The following is a 27,500-nucleotide window of genomic DNA, read 5'->3' on the forward strand; positions in this document are numbered from 1 at the left end:
GAAAATTAGGAAGAATTCCAATAATATTATTAAAAGAAAGATAAGATGTGCGTAAAAATATATGGAAATAATTTAAACCTCGTCTGCTGAGGCAAGCGTAATCAAGAAAAATGAGTGAAGAAGAAGAAGAAAAAAATGAGTGAAGAAAAAAAAAGAGTGGCGATTGAATTAAATTTAAAATAGAAAAGATAATGTCAAAATGACCCAGACAAGATGACGTTGAGAGGCGCCAAAAATATAGAGCAAAAAATGGGCCAACTGAAAAATACAAGTTGTTGCTTAAGAATTAAATTATCAGCAGGAGTTATTAAAAGACACCAAATGAAATAAGAATAAAAATAAAATAAATAGATACACTTGTATATACACATGTACATACATACATACATACATACATACATATGATTACATACAATTACACACACACACACACACACACACATATATATATATATACAACAAGCACATCCACACACGTGCGCATACATACATATAAGTAAAAAGATGAATAAATAAATAAATAAAGAGTTATATAAAAAAATTAAATGAAAAATAAAAAAAATAAAAAATATATATTTAAAGAGGAGAGGATGGCCGATATCTGCAAATTCCGGATAAAGCAAGTAAGTATGTAAGTAAATGCATATAGTAAAATATAAGTAAATATACATACAAGATATGAATGTGTAGGTAGATTGATATATTTGATAGATAGGGATATTTAAACACTAAAACGGAAATTGCAGATAAAAACCGGCCGAACAAAGAAGAAATAAACAATTAAAATAAAGGATTATTAAGTTATAAAGTATTAAGAAGGTATGTAGAAAAAACGATAATGTTATAAAAAAATATATATATATATCTGAAAGGTTAAATTAATAGCTATGTAATTTCAAAATTACCATAATTAAATTTGGACTTATGTTTCAAGAAAGAGATCAGTTCGTTTTTAGAATATATTATATTGTTATTTTGAGGGGAAGTAATTGTAGTTATAGCTTCGATTGTACAGAGACGACATGTCTTAGAGCCTGGAGTATAAGACTTAACTTTTTTTAGGATAGTCCATTTGATGTAGAAGGGAGTATTGTAAGAATTAAGTTTTTTTAATTAAAGTGTTTAGAGAAGTTCCTTGGTTATTATTAGAATTATGGTTGTTAAAAGAAGAAATGTGGTCTGATATTCTTTTCTTAATTAATGTTTAAGTAGCGCCGATATAAGTATGTACTTTATTAAATGCTCAAGGTCTGAAATTAATATTAATTTGGTGATTTGTATTAGGGAAATAGTTTGAATTTTGTTCATTGTGTTCAACAAATGGTGGGACAATGATTATACGAGGACTGTTTTGGAGGGGATAATGAGTGTTGTTAGTGTTAGGCTGGCTGTTAGGAGAAATATTATTATTCTCATTATCATTATTATTATTATTATCATCATCATCATTATTATTATTGCTAGTTGTATGGTTGTAGATGGAGAGGCTGCTCGAGTGGTATATTAGATTAGTAACTATATCAGATGGATGATGGGAAGAATGATTACTTGAAGACAAAATATTAGTGTCTGTTATGGGAGGATTGCGTAGGAGCTCATTAATTGTGCATGAATATATAACATCTTTATTGATTCAATCATTATTGAGTGGGCAAAGATGTTTGTTATTACAATTACAATGATATGATACAATTATATATATATATATATATATATATATATATATATATATATATATATATATATATATATATATAAGGAATTTTGTCTCTGTGTGTGTGTGAGTTCGTTCCTTATGGGCTCGGAAACGGCTGGGTCGATTTTTATGAAAGGTACTTTATGTTCTTAGATAGGTTTTGCGTCGGAATGTCTTCGATAAGTATCGATAATCGATCATCAGAATCATCCGATGAAAGAAGGAACAGTTGATTTTAACAAAGTTAACACCGTGCACAGCCTAACATCACAAGTGCATTTGGGAAGTTTTATTACCACACAAGCCGAAAGGCCTGACATATAAAATCAACAGTAAGTTCTTTGATATGACAAGAGCGCGTTCGAAATGAATGTTTCTGTTTAGAGCACAATTTAAGCATTATAGTTAACTTTTGTATTTTAAACGTTCATTAAAACCATTATATATATAAAAATAATTTAATAAAATCAAAACTAGATTCTCTACAGCGCAATATATTGTGAAATAAGTCACTGCGAGAGGCATGTGAAGTTTCATCCCTGACAATCAATTGATTTGACTGAAAAATATACAATTTCAACGATTCGATGATAGTAAAAAATATGAGAGTTTGAAACATTCGTTGATCATCATTCAATCCTGGCAACATCTTGCTAGCATATATATATATATATATATATATATATATATATATATATATATATATATATATATATATATATATATATATATAAAGGAACAAACCGTATTATGTGTTCATCAACGTTTCGTCTTTATTTCACATAATACGGTTTGTTCCTTTTTATTTTCTCTATTTTGTCGGAATACTATTTCCATTATTTTCATCATATATATATATATATATATATATATATATATATATATATATATATATATATATATACGAAAAGCGTTCCAAAAGTAATGGCTCCTATTTTATTCCGCCCGAATAGATCAAAGGGGATGACAAATTGCATTGTTATGATGACGACTATGCATTCATGATCAATATGTTACAGATATTGGCGGATATTTATCAATCTGTTGCAGATATTGGCGGTGTGAGACTCTCAGAAAGCAACCCTTATCACTGACATCCCACCAAAGCAAATATGCTATTGAATTACTCCAACAACATTTACCGGCGCCTATTGAACGTTTACGAATTTGATCCAGTAGATATCAGCAGTTCGTCCATATCAGTGGCGACAGATATGTGATTGCCAAAGCGCGTTCTTGACGCCCATGTACAGCCACCACCCATCGCTGACAAAATTGCATTGAGAATAATGGTGACAATGCAGACAAAATAATTCTAGAGCATACAGAATTTACTAGTTTTAATAGTACCACTTTCGTTTTTGTAGCTTTTCACCTTTTTTTGTAAAAAATAGGATGCGTTACTTTTGGGACGACCCTCGCATATATATATATATATATATATATATATATATATATATATATATATATATATATATATATATATAGTAATTTATAAAATATACATTTTTTATATTATCGGACAAAGGATCTGTTTTTTATTTTATCGGACAAAGGATCTGTTTTAAAACTAGGTTAGTGTTTTTTTTATTGTTAGTTTATATATAAATATATATATATATGTGTGTGTGTGTGTGTGTGTGTGTGTGTGTGTGTGTGTGTGTGTGTGTGTACATACATATATGCACATATATATACATATATATATATACATATATATATATATATATGTATGTATATATATATACATACATATATGTGTAATCGTTTATGTATATTCATGTTTATTTAATTTATTTATTTGTTTATTTTCTATTGTTTTGTTAGTTTTAAAACTATTTTGTATCGCTATCCTGGAGTAAATTTTATCTTGTGAACACAGTTATTTGCTATTTCTCTTCTACAGTTTAATAGATGTTAGGGTTCTTTAAAGTACAGGATAGCAAATTTTTCATGAAGCATAATCTACATGGGTCGTCTAGGTCCCTACATGTGGTAGCTTGACTTATTATTTTCCATTGGATTACCGGCGAATGTACACTTTCTTTGAGTTCCCAGTATTTATTCGCTAGTGTTGTTTTTATACGGTGTTTTTTATTGTTGAATGTACTTTTGTGGTCATAGTATCGGGTTTTGAAATCTAAGGAAGTCATACCTATGTAATATTTCTTGTTATTCGGGTTTTGTTTCGCAAATATTGTTGCCTGATAAAGTACGCTTTTGGTTAGACATTTATTTTGAACTGGGCAAAGTGTGCGGTGTCTACAGTTGCATTTATCTTGTTCGTTATTAGTATTTTTATTTATCAGCATAACTCTGGGTGGTTCCTATGTAAAGAAAGACTAACTGTGCCAGGTTTCGTTGCTCTACTGCTAAGGGAAGTGGGCCAGGGGCATTACTTATTGCACGCCCCTCATATATATATATATATATATATATATATATATATATATAAAGCTGAATGTGTGTGTGTGTGTGTGTGTGTGTGTGTGTGTGTGTGTGTGTGTGTGTGGTCACGAATAGGCTCCTATATGGTTGATTATTTTAAAAAACCTGATTACATATAATGATAGAAGATGTATCGAGACACGGGAATGGGTATGTTTGATCTGGCAGAACGGTGGTTCATTAAAATTGTGGGGTCTGCGTTCACGCCTGGTCCACACAGTATGGAAATAAAAAAAATTAAAATTACAAAAAAACGTTTACAAGTGTTTTTGATACAGATATACATAATAATACTTTGATAAGTATGTTTTAACTTAAATAGGGATGGTATAATAAAATTGTGGAGTCTGCGTTCGCGCCTGGCCTCCATAGAATGGAAATAGGCACAAACTTTAATAAATACTTTTCATATCTATCTGCGTAAGTATACTTTGATAATTATGTTTCACTTTGAAGAAATATGGTATAATAAAATTATGGGGTGTTCGTTCGCACCTGACCTCCATAGAATGGAAATATGTCACAAAGTTTAACAAGGTTTTTTAATATAGATCCACAGAATATTGTGATAAGTGTTTCAGTGTGAACAGGTATGGCATAATAAATTATGGGGTTTATCTATTTTATTTTTACTTTCATCATATTTTGCTTTGGTTTTGATACCCCAAAATTCAAAATTCCTTTTCATAAGCTATCATACTTTTATAAATCAGAGTCATTTTTCTGTAGGCTGTTTTTAAACCCAGTCAACGACGAGTACTTTTGCTAGTATATATATATATATATATATATATATATATATATATATATATATAATGGGTTAAGAAATTCCAACGAAAGAAAGATGTATATTTAAATAAGGGAGTAGTCACCAACAATGTGTATTTTTTAACATTATTTTATTATTCCGTGTCTTGGTTTTTCATTGAGAATTATGTTTGGATCATTGTAGTAATTTTTTTTTAAGCCATTGAAATCGTTTTTACGTGCGTTTCAGACGGTCTGTGATGCGTCCTCGTCAGAAATTATTTTCAAATGTGTTGGAGATGTAAAAATGGCGATTTTCGTAGTTAATTTGAAGTTTTTCCAAGGGGTGGAGGCTTGTAAGTGTTTATTATTCATTGGTATGCTCAATTTTTATTGCTCTTTTATTGGGCTTGTCCAGGGAGACGTTGACCTGCCTGTAGTCGCTATCTCTTTCTGCTAATGTTTTTTTCTTTCTTTTCCTTTAGGGTGGGGTAGGGTGTGTGTGTGTGTGTGTGTGTGTGTGTGTGTGTGTGTGTGTGTGTGTGTGTGTGTGTGTGTGTGTGTGTGTGTGTGTGTGTGTGTGTGTGTTTGCTTTTATTGGTTTGGGAATTTGCTTTTATTGGTTTGGGAATTTGTATATTGTTTTATAGTATTTTTGGGTTATTTGCTTCCTTAGGAAGGCGGCTGTGGTCCGCGGTCGTTACTAATGTGTATGTGTGGGGAGGGGGGGACTGGCTCTTCTGAAATAAGGGTAGGGGTGCTTTCATTCTATTTTGATATTTATTTTTTGGATTCTTGGATTTTAGTATTGTGATTTTTTGTTTTAGTCTTTTTGGGTATTCCTTATATTATGTTTGTTTAGAAAGAGGGGTGTATTTAAAATAGGGGATTTTTTAATGTTTCTATTTATTTGTCTCCCCATGTGGGTATGGCCAGACCCAGGATCGGTTCCTAGTGTGGGGAAGATTTTGTTCCCCAGAGGGAGAGGGCATTGGAGGGGGTATAGGTATGGGAGGGGAATGATAGAAGGGATTGTTGGTGACTACTCCCTTTTTACCCCTATTATGACCCCCTTGACATTTATTGTTTTGGTCTCAAATCAAGTTTGATCCATGTTCAAGGAACCTATATCTAAAATTTCAAGTGTTTAGACCCAAAATTGTCGGAGGAATTTGGTAGAGTTCTCAAAGGTCAAATCGTTGAACTTTGACCCCTTAACAGCCAAATTTCTGTCCGAAAACCGATCACAAAGATTTTCCCAAATCTCAGTATCCTGTATATCAAATTTCGAGTCGGTATACTGAAAATTGAGAGAGTTTTTCCGTAGGGAAATGTACACACACACACACGTTCACTGTTATAGATATACTAGCAGTTCCGCTCGGCTTTGCTCGGGCCCTATGTACTGTTCCTAAGGTTATGTGCATATGTATATATTAAAAAGTGTGAATATGTAAATTAATGCCTTTCTGTAACTACCATAGAGAAAAGACAGACAGGCATTTTCACGTTCATAGATATATAGACAGATAGATAGATAGATAGATAGATAGATAGATAGATTCGATGCAATATATAGTAATGATTTAAAAAGTATTTTAAAAAAAGACTCATGTGCCACCACCGAGAAGCGAAACCAAAACGTTCAGCTCACGATTTATTTTGCCTCTGCCGTCAATGACTGGGCTATGAAAACATGTTTACTGTAAGGCTAAAAATTAAAATATGAACCAATAGTACTACGTTATGCATTCGTAATGCCGGCGTACGACCTTCACCTGGCAAATTTCAATTTTTTAATTTTCACACTTTTGCACCGATTTTTCCGGGCTAAAACCCAAATATAAAGTTTTGCATGGATTCAAATACCTTATATATGAAGTTTCATGTCTGTAGACCAAAAACTCTAGGAGGAGTTTGGTAGGCAAAATTTGTTAAACAAAAATATATACGTATACATAAATATATATGGAAACAATTTTGTGTTTACTATAAACATTTTACGCAAATATTATGCAAGTATAAATCATGTAGAATATCTGCAGGAATATAATTACACTTAATGATTAACAAAAGATGATTATCCCATTATAAAACCGAAGCAACTAATAGGGAATTAATTAAAATGAATGTTTAAAAGAATATGCAAATTAGCTAAATCTTTTGTTAGTGAATGCAATTCCACAGCCCATATATAAGAAAATTGTATTTTCTTTTTAAATAAATGGAAAAGAGGATTTTAATATGAATGTCAATACACACAAAAGAAAAACGAATTTATAGGAGTATAGATAGATTCCTATTTTTAACAACGTGTGACCGAACCTCCTAATTTCCTATGACGCTGAAAACCTAATATTTTCATTACAAACTTTGCTTTCGTATCACTTGAAGAGGTCTCTAGTTGCTAGTAACTAGCTGACCGAAACATACTCATAAATATGTAGCGACATATTATTGCTGATAAAAACAAATAGTGTATATATATATATATATATATATATATATATATATATATATATATATATATATATATGCTCTTCTTATGAACCTGCAAAAACTTTTGCCTCGACCTAATTTTTCAGAATTGATGTTCCTGGCCACTGAATTTGTATTCAAATGTCTATAAAGCATAAAAGCCTTCAGAGATTTATTAATGAATTTCTGATAATTAGAAGATACCATGCAACTGCAGTATAGTATTCATTATTTACTAGCGGGCGGTGCCCGGCCTTGCCCGATCGTAAAATATGCTTAAATATATTTGAATTCATGTAGATTTCATATTTATTATTATAGAGTCAATTCTCTATTGAATATTATATTGTACCTAATATATAGTACTGCTTTCAAAAGTAGGAAATATGACGTGAATATCATCAGCTAGAAACGAAACCAAAACAGTTAGCGCTCCCTACCGTTTGAGATCGATAAGAAAGGTTTACAATTGAACCACTTTAAGCTATGAATGAATTTGCGCATGCACAAAAGTAATAGAAATATGTCGGTAAGTTGAAGTGAACAGTTTGCATTTTAACTTGCCGACATATTTCTGTACGCGTTATACATTCATCCAAACAAAGATTTTACTTGCTATAAACCATCCTTGGTGTATGATTACTATTTCTTGTTAATTTCGGTGTTGTGCAACTAGTAGTTTAAGATCAGTAGTTTAAGAGCTTACCTGTTAAATATTTACAGGCAAACACACATGCATACATCTATTGTTTATTATATAGAGAGGTTATTGTTATATGCATAACGTTATACGTACCCGATGGCATAGTTACATACGAAATGATATCCCTGTTTACATGCAGCATAACCACAACCAATCAGTGTTGATATGGCAGACATCATCTGTAAAAATTATACATGCATAAAAACGTATAAAATAATCTATATAATATTTCTTTTAGTCTGTCTGTCTGTCTGTCCGTTTCACTTTTTCTCGGAAACTATTGGATTGATTTGGCTGAGATTTATATGAACCTTTGTTATGATAAGGTGCAGCGAACGAAGTATTATGGTATCCGTTCGATGTACAGTTAGGGATTCATCGAACAGACATCATAATACTTAGCTCGGTTATCATAAAAATATCTATACATAATTTCAGATCGGCCCAGTAGTTTTCGAGAAAATTTCTTAGAAGAAATGTTGTATTGTGGTGACTAATCTCTATTAATCCCTAATTGTCTTCAAGTCCAACGTAAACAAGTTCTTGATGAACCGCCCCCCTAAGTAATCCAATTTACAAAATCCCCACTACTTATGTTTACTATGCTATAATCACATTGACTAATGCATACCCAGTAACCCTTATCCTCGGGTGGCCTCCGGGCCTTGATAAATGGTGATTCCTGTGTAAAAAAAAAAAACTGTGCATCGAGCGGATACTATAATATTTAGTTCGGTGTACCTTAAGATAACAAAAGTCGATACAACATTTAACCAGATCGACTTAGTAGTTTCCAAAAAACTTCTAGAATAAATGTGGTATTGTAGTGATTGATCCCTATTAATCCCTAGTCATCCATAACTGTGCATGGAACGAATCCCATTATACGTTTCAACAAAAGTCTGTACAAAATTTCAGCCATATCGGACTAGGGAAAATATGGCTTACCATTATATCATCCACGCGCGTAAGCGTCATGTCGAATCAACCTGTCGGCGCCCACAACTTTTTTTTTTTAACTAAGTGGTCTCGCAACGTGTGCAAAAAAAAAAAATCTCACCGCTCGACTGCATAAAAGGAGACCGTGGGGAGAACGCAAATAGACGATTACGAAAATCCTTGGAGACGGTTACGAGAATTCGTGGAGACTGTTGTTGCGTGTTGCTGAGTGACTTTGCTATCTTGCCTTTTTTATTATTACTTTTTTCCTTCATTTTTATTTTTTATTTTTTTGTATTACAGTAGTTTCTGAGAAAAGGTGGAAAGGTCAGACAGACAGACAAAAAGAAAGATAATATAGATATATGCTTCGTATTACAGAACATCAAGATACTTTGCACCCTGACCGACGGAGGCCTAGTACTACTATATAATAAATGGGACGAAAGTACTTTTATGAGGGGGTGTCACCACTTATCAAGGTCCGATAGCCACTCGAGGATAAGTGTTGATGAGTGAACGGTAGTCATCGAGACAGCAGCTTGGTGATTGTTAGTAGTTGAAAGTAGATAGCACTTGATTATTTAAGGGGGGCTCAGCAAGAACTTGTTTACATTGGATTTGAAGATGAACACGTTGTAGTTATCTGGAAAGCAGGTCAGTGGAATAGAATTCCACAGGTGAGCAGTTCTAGTAAAGAAGCTTTGTTCATGGAATTTGCTTTTAGATTTAGGAACAGATAGAGAATGAGGGGATTGTTGGTAGTGCTTGTAGCTAGACGAGTACTTTTTGTGGAAGTTTGGCAGAGAGGGGCCATAGATTGAAGCTCAGACGAGCACTTGCCATAGAAATAACGATAGAGCGGAAACAAGCTCACGACATCCTTTCTCTATGAAAGCGGTTGCAGGAGAGAGAAAAGGACATCAACTACTAGGTTTTGTAAGCCGGTTTTGAACTCTGTCAAGACAGGATAGGTGGCTCAGAGCAGTTTCTGCTCAGATGTGACAACAGTACTCCATTGGCTGTTATACAAATAGAGGATTATGTCAGGAGTGAGATACGTTTTGGAACGAGAGAATGATGCAACCATTTTTCCAGCGACCTTGATAAGTGATTTGATGAGAGTCTTCCATTTCAGGTCATAAGTGAATGTCAGCCCCAGAAGCTTGTTAAATCCGGCATTCATATCAATTGGTGTAACGTTGTGAAGGAAGAGGCTATCTGTCTACTGATGATTACTAGAGATTTGACCACAGTATATTCTTTTCATCCTTTTGACTCTTAAGTATATATCCGACACGGTAACACACAGTCAATCAACCGAGAACAACAAGTGGGGATCAGAGCGTTGGTGGTTAAAATATAGAAGCTTGGTTTTGAATGTGTTAAAATTAACCAGACATATTTTGCCCCATTGCACCACGTGCACAAGGTCTGAAGAGGGAAATTCAGAGAGATATAGGTCGTTGTTGGCCTGGTGCAGTAAATAGTATTGCTCTCTGTGTATATGTCGACAAATGAGCTTAGAATGTGATTTAGGAGATCATTCATGAACATATGGAAGAGAACTGAATCCAGGATGTACCCTTGAAGCCCGCCTATATTGGTAATTTTAGTTTATGACTTCTTCCCATCGACGACTACTTATATAAACCTATCAGAAAGAAAAGATTCAATTGTTGTGAAGATATTACCAGATGTTCTATAGCTGGAAATCTCGTGAAGTAAAACTTTATGCCAAACCCTATCAAATGTATTTGATATGTCAAGAGTTACTGTTCTGGAGAGCAAATTTCCGTCAATAGATTCACTGACCCTATGTGAAATCATAATCAATACATCAGTTTTAGATCTCGCAGGACGGAAACCATATTGCTTATCGCTAAGTAGGTTATTTTTGATGAGGTGGTTGGCAATTTCTCCCCAACACGGATTCAAGCAACTTACTCATGACACACAGAAGATTTAATTGGTCTGTACTGAGATTCAGAAGACCGATCTCCAGTATTTTTTTTAATACTGGGCAAACTAATGGAGTTTTCTAAAGTGTTAGGAAGCATTTCTGATTTAGGCACTGATGGGACAGCTTTGCAAAATGAGTGCTAGTTCCGGTTGCAGCCTTTTTGAGTACCATAACTGGAATATTGTCAGAACCAGTTGTTTTGCTGGCATCAAGGGTCTTGACAAGTGTGATAACCTAGGGAACAGATATGTGGATGTCACTTCGATTGTTTTCGGTCTTGGGACGAAATTTAGGAGGAAGGTGGTCCTAATCGTACAGGGTTGAGTTTTATGCAAATTTTTTAGCAAAGAGTTTGCCTTTGTCATATGCTGATGAAATCACACCAGGCCTGCTGATGATGGTCGGAATAGATGATACATCTCTTTAGGACCTTATTTGTTATTCGCCAAAACTCATGAGAACCTAGCCTCTGTTCTTCTACTTTGGACTTGATGAATTGAGTATATGGCTCTCTCGCATTTTCTATAATCCTTTTGCAGTGATTGCTTACAGTTCTAGGTGATTTTGGTTTCAAAACAACTATTACGTTTAAAGCAATTGAAGTAGTGATTTCTATGTGCAATGGCGGCATCACATTGAGGGGTGTACTATGGCTGGCTGTTTCTGGTCGAATTTCTTGGGGGGTATTTGGTTGTCTCTGCCAATACTTAACCAATCATTTAATTCAAATGCTGCATCAGTCGCATTCTTTTTAAACATAAAGCGTTCGGGTAGTTCCAGTATGAATGTTCGGAAATCGTCTCAGTCAGCCATCGAGTATCCGTACACTGTTATATGATAGAGAGGGATATTTGTTAGGTCATAAATAAAGGAAAAATCATGCCAAAATACTCCTTCGTCATCTGTTTTGTTTGAGTGGACTAGCCATTCAATGTTGTGAACATTGAAATCTTCACAGACGTGAATGTTGGCCGAGGGATGGGCAGACAGGTTATGATAAATTTGCTTAGTGATACTCTCAAAAATAGCTACTCCATCATTTTGGGGATGGTAGAGAGTAAATATAAATGCTGTGCTGTGAGTAAGTTTTACTCCAAAGCACGTATGCATGTTTGGTGTTTTCTTTGGAGATGTCTTTGTCACAGGGGAAGATATCCTTAATGTAGTCACATATTCCATGTCCGTAGCGAACTTAATGGTTGCGTTTGGATATAAAGTTAAAATAGCCTTTGATGGAGAAATCGGTTAATAAGACAGCTGAGTTAATGACAGTTTCACACAAGACCAACAAGTCAGATTTGGTCTCTCGTAATTGGATTTTAATCTCTGGAAAGTTGGAATGTAGACCACTGATGTTAGAGAAGGAGATATTGTAGTGGTGTAGTACGTTGGAAGTTGTGGTTCTGGGTTTCCTCTTGATTTGTTTGTTAGAATTTTTCAAGTTAGGTTGATGAGTTTATGGAATAGGTCAGCAAAGTTATTTAGAGCAGGGCAGACTGAAACTAATAGAGAGAGAGAATAGGGACGAAAAAAGGTCAGAACGGTAGACTTTCTTTTGGGGACCATTGAAAAGAAAAAGCCGTAGCAATATGGAATCTAGCGTTTTCTTCCCCCGTTGTCAGAAACATTACTAACAATTATTTATGCAAATGCTTATTTTTTATATTTTATATGTTGCTGTTGTCGTTATTTTCAGAAAGACATTTTCGAAAATTCTCACCTGCGTGTAATGACCAACGATAAGCTCATCTCTTTCACCACGTTCCCAGAGCTTCTTTTCGTCATACCACATCTTCATTAAATCCATCATTTTCGGTATTCCATAGCCGAGGTTCTGTCCCAATGGGACGACCCAACCTGAAATTAAACATTTTTATGCGATCACTAAGTTATATGGGATGACCATCTGTTTCATATACAAATGAATTGAAATACCTCTCAACATCGGGTTTCTAAAAACTTTCAGGTCAAATTAAAAAAAGTATGTTTAAAATAGCGTACAATAGTATGCACGTTTTAACTAAAGTCGAACGCACATCTGATGAAGAGTAATTTTCCCGAAATATACAATATGGAACTTCCATCTGACTATACTGACGCAAATAAAACACAATGCAAGTAGAAAATATTTAAAAAGTAAATATACATAGTAGTAGTAGTAGTAGTAGTAGTAGTAGTAGTAGTAGTAGTAGTAGTATCAAACATTAAGTCCATATTTGTTGATTGATATATATGAATGATTTTGAAAAATAAATAAATAGATATACGAAAAATTATAATCTTAATATTACTTTTGGGCATGTGTTTGGTTTTTGTTCATACGTCACATGACTTCAATACGTTGGTATTCTATATTGCTAACATTACACTTATGCTGGTCAGTTTAAAAATATGTTTACGATAGCCTTCTTATACACGTTTGAACTAAAGTCGCACACGTATCTGATGAAGGTAAAATTCCCCCGAAATATCATACAATACGGAACTTCCATACTGACGCAAGAAAAAACACAGTGCAGATTCACCTTTTATTAATACAGCATATATTTTATATATATATATATATATATATATATATATATATATATATATATATATATATATATATATATATATATATATATATATATATATGAAAATCTTTCGGGGGGTACAGAATTTAATAATGGCTAAATACAGACCAATCAATATGATGATTTAAAAAATAAAATATTAAAATAAAGGTTAGCTAACCAGGTTTCGTTGCTCGCTCAACAGAGCTAAATCGAGGAAAATACGATTTAAAAAAAAACTCATGAATATGGCGTGGGGAGAAAAAAAAAACGAAAAATAAACGGGGGAAAATTACGTAGAAACTAAATTAAGTCCTAAAAGATTTTCTTTTTGCTTGCAAAGAGAAGATCTCAAAGACTTAATAAAAATAGTCTCTAGAATTTTTAAATGAAAGGGCGAGTACGACTTACTCAAGATCGTAAACATGTCAGCACTGAAATTCGTGGCACACGCATCGTTATTTATAAGGTGGTCGCAAATCGCAGAACCATACGTATTATTCAGAACATCCAAGGGTGAAAAATTTGCATAACGAATCTTTGATGGTACATGTTGTTTCAAACGGAAATCTAATCTTTGCGATGTTCGTCCAACATAGTGCGCACTGCAACTACATTTAAATAAATAAATAATAGAATTATTATAGTGGGGGGGAGAACATCTTTGCAAATGGACGACAACATAGGTCTGGTTAAAAAAACAACGCGTGGATTCGATGCAAAATAACACCGTTGCACAGACAAAGAGATTTGCTTAGCAAATCGGTCACTGATATTATCTAGCCAAGGTATACGTAGGTAAACAGGACATCTATTAACTATAATTTCTTTAGGTTTATAAAAATTGGAAACTTTCTTATTAATAGTAGTTTCAACAATATCTAAGGGGTAGCCATTGTTACAAAGGGTCTTAGTAATAAATTTAAGCTCGTTATCCAGATTAACTTTAGAACAAATCATTAAGCCCCTATGTGCTAAAGTCTTAATTAAATTGTATTTTTGGTTTGTAGGACAAAAAGAGTCTTAACGCGTATACAGACCGGTAAAGGTTGGTTTAGGATAAACAGAAGTAAGAAAACACGAGTATGTCTTGGACAAAAGAACATCCAAAAACGGAAGAGTACAATTCGTTTCTTTGTCTACCGTAAACTTAAGGGCTGGATGAACGTTATTAAGGGACACAAAAAAACATCCACATTCGTCTCGTTGTCAAATAAGCAAAAAGTGTCATCAACGTAACGAAAGTAAATGTCTGGTTTATGCACACCAGATATTAGACCCTGTTCATGAAAACCCACAAAGATATTAGCCAGCGCTGGTCCCAATGGGGAACCCATGGTCACACCATCTGTCTGTCTATACATAATATCATTAAAACTGAATTCAACCGACATGGTGGCGAATTTCATCGATTCTACAAAAATATTTTCTGGAATTGGGGGAGTTCGAAGTTTACTCTGATATAAGGCGTCAGTACAAATATTAATAGTCTCTAACAATGGGATGCAAGTAAAAAGACTAGAAATATCAAGAGAACACATAGATTTGTCTGAATGAGTATAATTTTGCATAAAGTTAGTAAAGCTAATAGAGTCTTTAATGCAAAATAGACTATAACGTTCCAAAACGGGTTCTAAAATACTTGTCAACCATTTAGCTAACTTATGTTGAGAGGATCCTATCATAGATAATATGGGTCTCAACAGTACCCCCCTTTTATGGTTCTTAGTCAAACCATACATACATACGACTTGTCAAATGGGTCAAAAGTGGGAAGAACACCACTTTTGACCCATTTGACAAGTCGTTTTTGGAACTTGGTCTCGATAGAGATAGTAGAATCATGAGTATCTACCGGACCTAATTTAACAAATTTACGTGTCTCTCAGGATAGTCATCATTTTATGACTACACCAGAGCCTTTGTCGGGATTTGTGATGACTAAGATTTATCATGGCGAAGTGCTTTGATTGTACGATAATGTTCACTTCGCCATTTTGCTTCACAAAACGAAATAGGCGTACCAGCATAAGAATGTGCGACGTCATTTAATATCACTGACCACAGAGTCGGAAACAGGAGAAAGAAATTGAGCAAAAAAGACTTCAAATTCAGCATATATCTCTTCACACTTTGGGAGTATGGGGGGGATGCAGAAGTCCAAGTCATGCTAAAGAATATAAAGTTCAAGCTCAGACAACTGCGCGGAAGAGAGATTTAGGACATTCTAGGGTTCGTCGTGCAACCATATTTTTTTAAAATTAAATGTTGCAAATTCTTTTGATTTTTTAACGATAACCTAGAAAAGCTACGTTCGTACATTATTGCAACATATCTAGAAAATCTAATTTTGTCGAAAAACGACAAAATGCCAACCGAATCTTTCCACATTTTATATTTTTTGATTAAAAACATATATGTGTGTGTGTGTGTGTGTGTGTGTGTGTGTGTGTGTGTGTGTGTGTGTGTGTGTGTGTGTGTGTGTGTGTTTATTTTTTAAATATTGTTAATTTCAATGCATACCGTTTTCGTTTAACGGGTTGAGACTGTTGTGATAAAAACTGAATCACCGTTAATTTCGAGTGAAGCTCAATGTATCTATTTTATAGGTTCAGAGCATATATAATAATAAGATAATTCATCAGGAATTAGGTGTACTCCAGAATAAAATGAGACGAAAAAGTTAATATCCAATACACTCGCATGCATAATAATCCAGAAGAGAGATTTTAATGTCTGTAATAAATTTGAAAAGACACTAAAAAAGTAATCCGAAGAAGTAATCTAAATCCAGGTTCTTGAATCAGGAAATCCCCACGAAAGAATCGTGTATCAGTGCCATTCCTTGGGCATAAAATGTATATTCATGCATATCAAAGATGTTTTTAAAAAAGGATTTTAAAGCGGTACAGTATTAGTCCAAAAAGGATCACGCACAGCGCAAATATTAGGATGCCAAATTCAATACAAAAGAGCAGTAAAACCAAGTGAACCCCTTTTTATAATTTTAAAAATATTGTTTGCTCCTTATATTGCAGTTAATAATATTTTCTTGAATACACACACACACACACACACACACACACACATATATATATATATATATATATATATATATATATATATATATATATATATATATATATATATATATATATGACTACTTCGTTTAATCACATAAATTAATATACGAAGTATAATTTTATGCTTAAACTTTAAGTATTTACTTCAACAGTGCTCGATACATAGGTATAGCTAGGTAGTAATTTATAAAAGTATATATGGAAATTAAGCTACATAGAATATTCTTAGACAACTCTCCGCGTAAGCCTGAAGAATTCTCATGAGAATGAAACGCGAAATATTCTGTGTAGCTTAATTGCCATATATATTTTATAAATTACTATGTATATGCGTGTGTGTGTATACGTGCGTGTGTATATTATAAATTACTATATATATGCGTGTGTGTATATATGTGCATGTGTGTGTGTTTCTCTCTCTCTCTCTCTCTCTCTTTCTCTCTCAAGAAATTCGTTTCCGTACGCTTACCTGGAATGGCGCGGGCATTCAAATAGTCATGTTCCTGTGTGCATTGATTGGCCCAAATTTGTGCTATCGCAGCAATAGTGTCATTCCAGTACTGAAATGTAAAGGATAGTTACCGCGTAAGATTGTTAATAATTCTATGTGTTCAGGTTTATTTTGGACCCGGCTACCACATTTAACTGTCTGTGACACTCAGAAATAGACACAAAAAATTGTTAGATATGAAGTTTGCTTTAATGACAAGTGTAAAATACATCAGTAATTATTAACAACATTTGTGAACATGCTCTGCGTAGCATGTTTTTCTTGTGCATATGAATGGCGAACGTTGCAGTGATATATGCTTGTCCAAGAGAAGAAGAGGGTGCACAGAGAATTGAAAATATTTTTGGTCAGTGTCAGAACATCCCAGAGATATTTTCTTTGTTTGAAAAATAAGTTCCTCGTTGAATGGGAAAGTCATCATAGGAATGGCCTGATTATGGAAAATGATTTTCCTAGCATAGTTGAATAGAGATTTTCTGGCTATTATCTTCAGTATTCAACTTCTGAGTGGTCGAATGGTGATCACTAACAAAGCCTAAAATAAGTCAGGGGTGAAAGATTCCATGAAATGAGAAAGAGGTGGGCGATCAGGACTTTCCTTTCGGGGTAGGAAAATTGTTAGTGGAACATACGATAGCGACAGTGCGTTTTCCTGAGAGCTGCTGATCTGTTGAGGTGATGTGTCTCTTTGTTTAGTTAGAATCCTTGGGATTCTTGACTGTAGAACTGTGTGAATGGGACTTGTGTTTCGATCTGGCCAGGCAAGTCTGCCAGTCTACCTTGGGGAAGGTAGTACCACGTGTAATGTTTGTATACATATATTATATGTATATATAATATGTACATATATTATATGTATATATAATATATGTATATGTATATAATTTATATATGTTTATATATCTATAATATAAAGCTGAACGTGTGTGTGTGTGTGTGTGTGTGTGTGTGTGTGTGTGTGTGTGTGTGTGTGTGTGGTCACGAATAGGTTCCTATATGGTTGACTATTTTAAAAAAAACTGATTACATATAATGATAGAAGATGTATCGAGGATCAGGAATAGGTATGTTTGATCTGGCAGAACGGTGGTTCATGAAAATTGTGGGGTCTGCGTTCGCGCCTGGCCCCCAAAGTATGGAAATAAAAAATGAAAAAAAAACGTTTGCAAGTGTTTTTGATATAGGTGTACATAAGAATACTTTGATAAGTATGTTTCAACTTAAATAGGGATGATATAATAAAATTGTGGGGTCTGCGTTCGCGCCTGTACTCCATGAAAATATGGCACAAACTTTAACAAAGACTTTTTATATCTATTTGCGTAAGTATACTTTGATAATTATGTTTCAGTTTGAAGAAATATGGTATAATAAAATTATTAGGTGTTCGTTCGCGCCTGACCTCCATAGAATGTAAATATGTCACAAAGTTTAACAATGTTTTTTAAAGGGGGTGAGGGTCCACAATAACACCTTAACTTTAATCTTAATTCACGTTAGTTTTTTTTTTTTTTTTTTTTTAGTTGAATCATATTGTGTCGAATAAATTCACCTCATAAATTCACGTTCTTATTAAAGTGAAAGCCAAAAAGAAGTCGGAACTTTAGACAATTCTTGACACAAATTTTGCATAACTCTGTTTTTTTTCTTCTCCACTTGCACGTGGCACTCTTTCGAAAATAGATAAATAATAAAAAATAAGAACGTTACTTGTTATCGTGTCAAAAGAAGGAAAAAATCCTGCTCACGTGATTACGTGTCTTTTTAAAAACATTTACATAACCTCTTTATTTTTATTTATATATCTGTTTAAGCTTTTTTTGTCATTGCACTAGAATGAATTCAGTTGATTACAACCCTTTCTGCGCGTTCTTTACATTACAATAGTACAACACTATATATATATATATATATATATATATATATATATATATATATATATATATATATATATATATGCCCCGTGGATCACCACCTTACCGTGGTGAGGCATTTTGCGAGTCTCTATGACCCCTAGAGCTATGCCGGCGAGAGTCATGTACTCCTGGTAGGGCCACCCAAGCCGGACAGGTCAAAGGGTAGAGTCCAGACGAAGAGTGATCCAGAAAACTGGTGGGATTATACCTGACCACAAGGAGAGATGCACCCTTAGTCTTTGTTAAGACATGTATCTAGGAGAGGGAAACTCTGATATAAAACCTGAGGTCTGTTGTTCGTTTCCTTTGTGGCAAATCTTTGCACCGATTTAGTGCTATCAGCAGCACCAAAAAGTGTGGATAGTTGTACACGGGCTTTCACCACTATAATCAAGGCCTATGTGTGGGTTCTCTGACAATTTTGATGGGGTCTAGGTTTTACATGGTCCTGCACCAACAAAGTCCATGGGCGTAAGGTTGAAGGTGACGGGGATAGGTGAAGGGTATCACTGGAAGTCCTTAGCCGAATGTTTTCACTGTGGCGGTCAATGGGTGATGGCCGTTCTGTGCAAATATGTGTGCAATTGCGCAGCTCGTGTCCTCCATTGGTGGCAAAGCAGCCCTATTTAGGGATAGCATTGCTTTCCCCATGTATGGGGAAGGGGCGATAAAAGGAACCCTAGACATTGCTTGTACACATTCACCTTGACAGTGAACTGCAGCTGTCTGTGTATCCAGTGTGCAGTCGAAATAATTATAAATTAAGTAAGAAATTATATATTGGATCGTGGAATATTCGCACCCTCCAGGACAATCCTAATGCACCAGAATGTAAAACAGCGTTGATATCTCGTGAACTTAAGAAATATAAGATCGATATTGCGGCACTCAGTGAAACACGCCTTGCTGGTGTCTCTCAATTTAAGGAGGAAAAGGGTGGCTATGTATTTTTCTCCAAGGGTAGAGGGCCTGATGAGTCTCGCCTCTCTGGTGTGGGATTTGCCGTAAAATCAGAACTAGCCAAATCACTGAAATCTCTTCACAAAGGTCTATCGGACCGCATTATGACTTTGACCCTTGAGTTGGAACTTGAAACTCGGGTTACACTTGTAAGCTGCTATGCATCAACAATGAGCAGACCGGATGAGGAGAGAGATTAATTCTACCAACAACTACGAGAAGTAATTGGTGGTATTCGCCATAAGGACAAACTCATTTTGATGGGCGACTTTAATGCTCGGGTCGGTTCTGACTTCCAATCATGGAAAGGGGTTCTGGGGCATCATGGCGTTGGTAGAATGAATGAAAATGGTCTTCATTTACTCTCCCTCTGCAGAGAATTCAATATGACCATCACTAACACAGTTTTTCAACAGAAAAATTGTCGCAAAACCACATGGATGCACCCTCGTTCAAACAGCTGGCATATGATTGACTATGTCATCACTAAGAAACGTGATTTTCGTGACTTCAAAATAACGCGCTCCTTCCATACAAGCTGTTACCTATCAGATCATGCCCTGCTACGTAGCAAGGTGTCTCTGAGTCTTTGGCGCAGACAGGTAAAGAAGTCATCTATTCCAAAACGTATTAATGTATTGTCGCTTAAGAATACTGAAACTCGAACAATACTTTCTGACAAGTTGGATGAAAATTTAGATGGTGTAGAAATAACTGACAACATAGAAGCGTCCTGGGAAGCGCTACGAAATATCACCCATTCCACTGCCCTGGAAGTGCTGGGCTTACCCATACGGAAGCACCAGGATTGGTTTGATGACTAGGATATAGAAGCCCAGGATCAAATTCAGAAAATGCATCAAGCTCACAAAGCATGGATTGACGACCAAAACTCTACTGAAAAAAGATTGGCATACAAAACCTGCAAAGGGAAAGTGCAGAGGACACTACGACAGATGAAAGAGAAATGGTGGACCGCACACGCAGAAGCTGTTCAGTCAGCATTCAACAGAAAGGACACAAAAGCCTTTTATGAAGGTATAAGGAAGGTTTTCGGTCCTCAAGAATCAGGAGTTTCGCCAATTCTAGCAGAAGACGGGACATTACTGACAGACAAGGACGGTATCTTGAGACGCTGGAAGGAACATTTTGAAACAGTGTTAAATTCTTCTTCGGTAACAGACGATGAGATTATAAACTCAATTGAGCAGGTTCCCGAGAGATCAGAACTATCCGTGTTACCAACTCTCCCAGAAGTCCTTGCAGCAGTTGAACAGATATCATCGGGTAAAGCACCAGGAAATGACGGTATACCACCGAAAGTCTACAGATATGGTGGCCATAAACTGGCCAGAAAGCTACATGCACTTTTCGTGTCCATTTGGACATCTGGAAAAGTCCCACAGGACTTTAAAGATGCATCAATTTACCATCTTTATAAAAAATAAAGGCTTGAGGAATTCCTGTGACAATCATCGTGGCATATCTCTGCTCTCAATTGCTGGAAAAATCATGGCCAGACTAATAATCAACAGATTAATCAGACATCTTGTAGATGAGATATATCCCGAATCGCAGTGTGGTTTCCGCTCTCTTCGGGGTACAATAGATATGATCTTTTCTCTGCGACAGGTCTCTGAGAAAGTTCGAGAAAAGAACCAAGAGCTATACATAGTGTTCATTGATCTTACTAAAGCCTTTGACACTGTCAACCGAACTGCCCTATGGAAAATCCTTAAGAAAATTGGTATACTTGACAATATGCTCAAAGTTATAACATCCTTCCATGATGGCATGAAGGCTTCAGTGATGTCCAATGGGGACTCTTCTGAGCCTTTCAATGTGATCAATGGAACAAAACAAGGTTGTGTAATGGCTCCAGTACTATTCGCCCTTTACTTCTCTGTTATGCTGAAATATGCATTTGCAGATGTTGACACTGGCGTTCATTTCCAATTCCGTACAGATGGTGGGATTTTTAATCAACAACGCTTCAAAGCGAAAACACTTCTCCGAAGAACCATTATAAGAGATTTGCTGTTTGCAGATGATGCTGCCCTTGTCGCGACTTCTCGGGAGAAGGCTCAACATCTTGTAAATCGGTTTTCTACTGCATGTAAAGCCTTTGGCTTGACAATCAGTATAAAGAAAACGGAAGTCATCTACCAGCCACCACCTACACCAAAACAAGTACAGGGTGTTAAACAGAAACACACCGTGCACAATTTTCCTCAGATGTCGATTCAGGTAGATGGGAAAAACCTGAAGTATGTTAACAAGTTTACATACTTGGGAAGTGTGGTTGATTCAAGTGCATCTCTTGACCATGAAGTTATCAACCGTATCTCCCAAGCAAGCAACGCCTTTGGCAAGCTGCACACAAGATTATGGAATGTTCGGGGTTTAAGCCTGAAGACAAAAATTCGTGTATATAAGGCTGTGGTACTGTCCACACTTTTGTATGCCTCGGAGACGTGGACCCCGTACCGAAAACAAATTTCGCAACTTGACGTCTTCCATAAGAGATGTCTACGTGCCATTTGCGGTTTTACTTTGAAGGGCAAAATATCAAATGCGAAATTATTCACACTTTGTAAAATCAGCAACATCGAAAGCTTCTTAATCCAGTTGCAGCTTCGATGGGCGGGTCATGTGATGCGAATGGATGATGATAGGATACCGAAGCAACTCCTGTATGGCCAATCAGACAGAGGCCGTCGAAACGTGGGACGACCATGGTTGCGTTACAAAGACAAAATAAAGTCTAATTTGCAGGTTCTAAATATTGAATATAACAACATTGAGCTAACTGCAAAAGACAGAAGGAAATGAATAGAAATGTGTGACAGAAAAATCAAGGAGTTCTCGGTGTTTTGCATCGAAAAACTAAAAGAAGCGAGAGTCAAGTCAAAAAATAATACTGAGCAGTGTGGAGCTAAATTCTCGCATTTATATGTCTGTCACCACTACGGTCGCCATTGCAAGTCTCTAGCAGGACTAAAGTGCCACATACGTCTAAGTGAATGTCGAAACGCTGAGTTCTAGACCTTCAGGTCAATTGTCGGAGTCTCATACGTCGAAAATCGACGGAGAGTCCATCATATATATATATATATATATATATATATATATATATATATATATATATATATATATATATATATATTATATGTACATATATATATATATATATATATATATATATATATATATAATTATGTGGAAATATATTTTTTCAATTAAGTTTACCTGTTAGATATTTACACACACACACATGTGTGTGTGCTGTTTTATTTATGAAGAAGAAGAAGAAGAAGAAGAAGAAGAAGAAGAAGAAGAAGAAGAAGAAGAAGAAGAAGAATTAGGCGCTCAGCTTACTGCATTTTCCGGTGGTATCGCGATTGTTAGACTACATAAGTACCACGTTGTGTTTAATTTTGTTACTAAAGTTCAAATTTTAAGAAATATATATTTAACTTTTTGTCTGTAACGATTATTTTTGGAATTATTATCATTATTTTTCTGACGTTTCTGAATTTTTGGTATTATTTTACTTTAAGGCCCGTCTTACATTCGTATAGAAAAAAATAATTCTTTTTTTTTTTTTTTGTATATTTTGGTGTGCTTTAAAAGAATATGATGGCCGTTTCTGTCGCAAATTTACCGTTTGCATGGTATTAACCCCCTGATCCCTGGGACTATTTTCCGCTATTTCAGTCTTCGGTTATGTTACACGCGATCGCGCAATACCATGAACTAGCGTACCAAACTGCCTGCTAGCATAGCGTAGTAATCTTTAGCGAACAATTTAAAATTAGATGGAAAACAAGTAGTTTTCCAGATATTAAGCCATGTAATTCTATATGTTATCAGTGATGATCGTTTCTGTACGAGCAAGTGCGCGCATTTATTGCTGCGTGCACGCGGCAAAAATTTGCGCGTACAGAAATATGCGCACACTTGCGCGTACAGAAATTGCCATCACTGATAACATATAGAATTACATGGCTTAATATCTCGAAAACTACTTGTTTGAGGCAAAAATATGCGCGCTTACATGTATAGAAATGGTCACCATTGAAAAGATAAGGAATTACACGTATCTGCGTACAGATTTTTCTTTATTTTTCAATTTACTCGTGTCTTTATTGAAAGTTAAAAGCAGAAAAAAAACCTTTTACCCAATAAACAAACAAAAATATGCCCCCTAATTAGGTGGCCAGAAAGTGGGTTCTCATTTTAAGTTATGTTTACATGAAAAAGTGATCACCCACGTTTTGAAAAGTAATTTCTTCATATCATAAAAACTATTTATCTGCGACGGAAACGGTTAGCAGATTCGTTTTTAGCACACCGAAATCTACAAAAAAAAAAAAAAAAAAAAAAAATTTTATACGTACGTGAGACGAGCCTTAAAGTGAAATTTTATCGAATATGATGCCTCCGTTCAGTCTCAAAAGACAAAGGATACCCCCTGTAGGGGCAGCTACGCGTTTAATTGTGAGGCAAGGGTTGCGCAATCCTCAACCACACTTTTCCTGAATCGGCAGTTTGAGTCCAGTGGCAAGAAGTCCGGGATGATTGGAAACAATACCGAGATAAGCGGAGAGCACATACAGCGCCTGGAAGTCCCAAATGGTCACCCATTTAGTACTGACCAGGTTCAACGTTGCTTAACTTCGGTGATCGAGCGGGAAACGGTGTGTCAACGTGATTATTGGTTATTCGTATTATTTAGCTTAATCGGACTACCGTTCTCATCTTGAGTATGATTTTCACAACGTTTCAGTCGATGTAACCTCCGGTGTATGCAGATGGACTGTTTCTGTCGAACTCAGGAATTTGGATGGAATTTCGAGTGGAACCCTTTATTTACTTTATGAGGGTAGCATGTTCTTGTTCTGTCAGCTATGACTGGATAGAGGTCCTAAGTAATTCGCGGCCCTGTCGGTGAGGCATTAGAATATGCCGACTGCTCCCCTGCAGAGGGTAAAAGTCCCTCAATGGGGGTCCTTGATATGACCTTAAACTATATCCAGTGGTGAGGCCCCAGCTTGTGGGCTTTGGGGAGTGTGGAGCCACCCTTTAATTACCATTGCTCTCAGGTCCACTCTGACCCGGTGGTGGTGGTGGTGGTGGTGGTGGTGGTGGTGGTGGTGGTGGTGGTTGTTGTTGTTGTTGTTGTTGTTGTTGTTGTTGTTGTTGTTGTTGTTGTTTCTGGGTGTCCAGTGCAAAATCAGACCCCGCAATATCATTGTAAGAAAAAAATTATACACTATTAATATATATTGGTATTTAATTGCTTATCTACAAGAGTAATATGTGACACAAGGTCGTTTTTAATGGGGGGGCTTCCAAAAAGGGGCACTCTGGCCGTAGGCAAAAATAAAAATTACCGTAAAATTTTATTCGAAAACAGTTGCCTTTGATCTTGGTGTAGGGCTGTGTTTCCAACTGCTTCTCCGAACAGAGAGACAGATACACCACAAATATGAAATGTTTTTTTTTAAGATCATACTTACAAGTTTCATCATGTTGGACGCTCTTGCCTCTCCTCTCTTTTGATTGTGGAATTTGACTATCTCCGCTTTAATACTGGGAGAGATGCCGGATTTGATGACATCTGGAGATGGTGACAAACATCTCGTGTATTTTACGTTGCCAGACATGATACAGCCATTGTTTAAACACTAGAAGAAGCAAAAGAAATACATTTAGCATTGTATTATTACATATTTCGTTCTAATATATATATATATATATATATATATATATATATATATTAAAATTAAAATATTTATAGTAATAATTATTTTAAGAACTCGGTTCTTATTCTTGATTACTCGAAGTTGAAATGTAATAAGTCGGTCACTTAAGCTCATGTGGTCAGATCATGATGTTATAACCATTTCCCCCACTCTATATCTGTGCCTAAATCAAAACGAGGATTCCATGAACAAAGCTTCTTTCTTAGAACTGCACGCCTGTGGAACTCTGTTCCGTCTGCCTGCTTCCCTCCGGACTACAACTTGGTTGTCTTCAAGTCCAATGTTAACAAATTCCTAATGAACCGCCCCCTTAAGTAAACATTTCAGCAAATCTCCTCACTAACGTAATGTACTTGCAATAACCCTTATCCCTGAGTGGCTTCCGGGCCTTGATAAGTGGTGATCACTGTGTAAAAAAAAAAAAAAAAAAAAAGATCACTCTCGGCTGTCTTGACGTTTACGCTTTACATAAATGTTAATTTCGACTGTATTTCCCGCGTTTAACGTTGGCCGTGCAGTTTGGTTTATTCCTTGCTAATAGAATTAGAGATAGCTTCGTGGCCGGGTTCGAATCTCCCAACCGGCTGTTATCGTAAGCGTCTGGTGTCTTTAGGTATTAAAATAGTTATATTAATAATTATATGTGTGTGTATGTGTGTGTAATTATTCCAGGTTAAAGACATCCAATGATGAAAACCAAAGTACGATGTTTATATAATAGTGCTCAATAAAAAGATCAAGATATATTTTTATTTATATCCAGATAAACATTTTAAGTGGTCACTACACAGACATGGCAATGTTTCGGTCAGTCAGTCATAAATAACAAAATGACTTCGTAAGGTGACGTGAGTACTTTCTTTTTGAAAGATTTAGTCCTTGAACCATTCATGAAGAAGGAACTCGCGTCACCTGTCGAGGTCATTGGTTGATTATAACTGACTGACCGGAACATTGTCATGGTGATCATGTGACATGTTTCTCTGATTATAAACAAAAGTTTATATATATATATATATATATATATATATATATATATATATATATATATATATATATAGTATTTTTGTACGAAAATTATTAGCTACATATGTGCACACATGTTACTGCAATGCCTCTTTTCAGAGAGACTATGTCATCAGGCAAATCTGTCCTTCTGATTACCAAGCTTAAGATTTATTTTTTATATATATAAAAGGTCTTTTATCTAATTTTACAAAAGAAGAGAGCAACTACAACGAATTTATGTAAATGGAAAAGAGAGGTGAAATAAAGGAAAGAGATGGGGAGGGGGAAATGAAAATAGGGGTATTTTCAGGTTGTACGATTTAAGATTGGAAAATTCTTTTAAATTACTACATTATTATCATCAGTCATCTTTTGGCAAAGAGACTTTTTAGTTATATTCGCGCTTCATATTATTATGTTTCTCCAGATCATTTGCATTGACCGCAAATAGTCTGAGTTCTAAATATTATCGGCGTCAGTTAGCTTAGCGTTATCCATGTCATATCAACGGCCAAACTTATATTCAACTTAAAGATCACGCTACGTATTAAGCACATATACATATATAACTCAGGCTGTGACAGTAGCATATTTTTTTCGTTGTTTTGACTCTTGAGTATATATCCGTTAATATCTAATATGTTTTTTATATAGACGGGTGTGGTTCTCGGTTGATTGACTGTGTCTTACAAATAGATGAATATATTTTAAAATAATTAGTAATTTCA

At 35.3% G+C, this 27,500-nt stretch overlaps 1 protein-coding gene across 1 annotated transcript in view; it reads right to left on the reverse strand.

Moving 5' to 3' along the window:
• Positions 1-27,500, reverse strand: part of LOC145277973 (cysteine-rich venom protein Mr30-like) — a 45,081-nt gene that overhangs the window by 14,614 nt on the left and 2,967 nt on the right. The window contains exons 2-5 of the mRNA XM_080130107.1: positions 25,519-25,686; positions 17,079-17,169; positions 12,695-12,831; positions 8,166-8,251 (exon numbers count right to left, since the gene is read on the reverse strand). Of these exons, the coding sequence (XP_079986233.1) occupies positions 8,166-8,251; positions 12,695-12,831; positions 17,079-17,169; positions 25,519-25,686 (482 nt within the window). The remainder of the gene's footprint in view (positions 1-8,165; positions 8,252-12,694; positions 12,832-17,078; positions 17,170-25,518; positions 25,687-27,500) is intronic.

Source organism: Euprymna scolopes, chromosome 6 (assembly GCF_053919585.1).
Source record: "Euprymna scolopes isolate OS-2025 chromosome 6, ASM5391958v1, whole genome shotgun sequence".
NCBI classification, from domain to species: Eukaryota; Metazoa; Mollusca; class Cephalopoda; order Sepiida; family Sepiolidae; genus Euprymna; species Euprymna scolopes.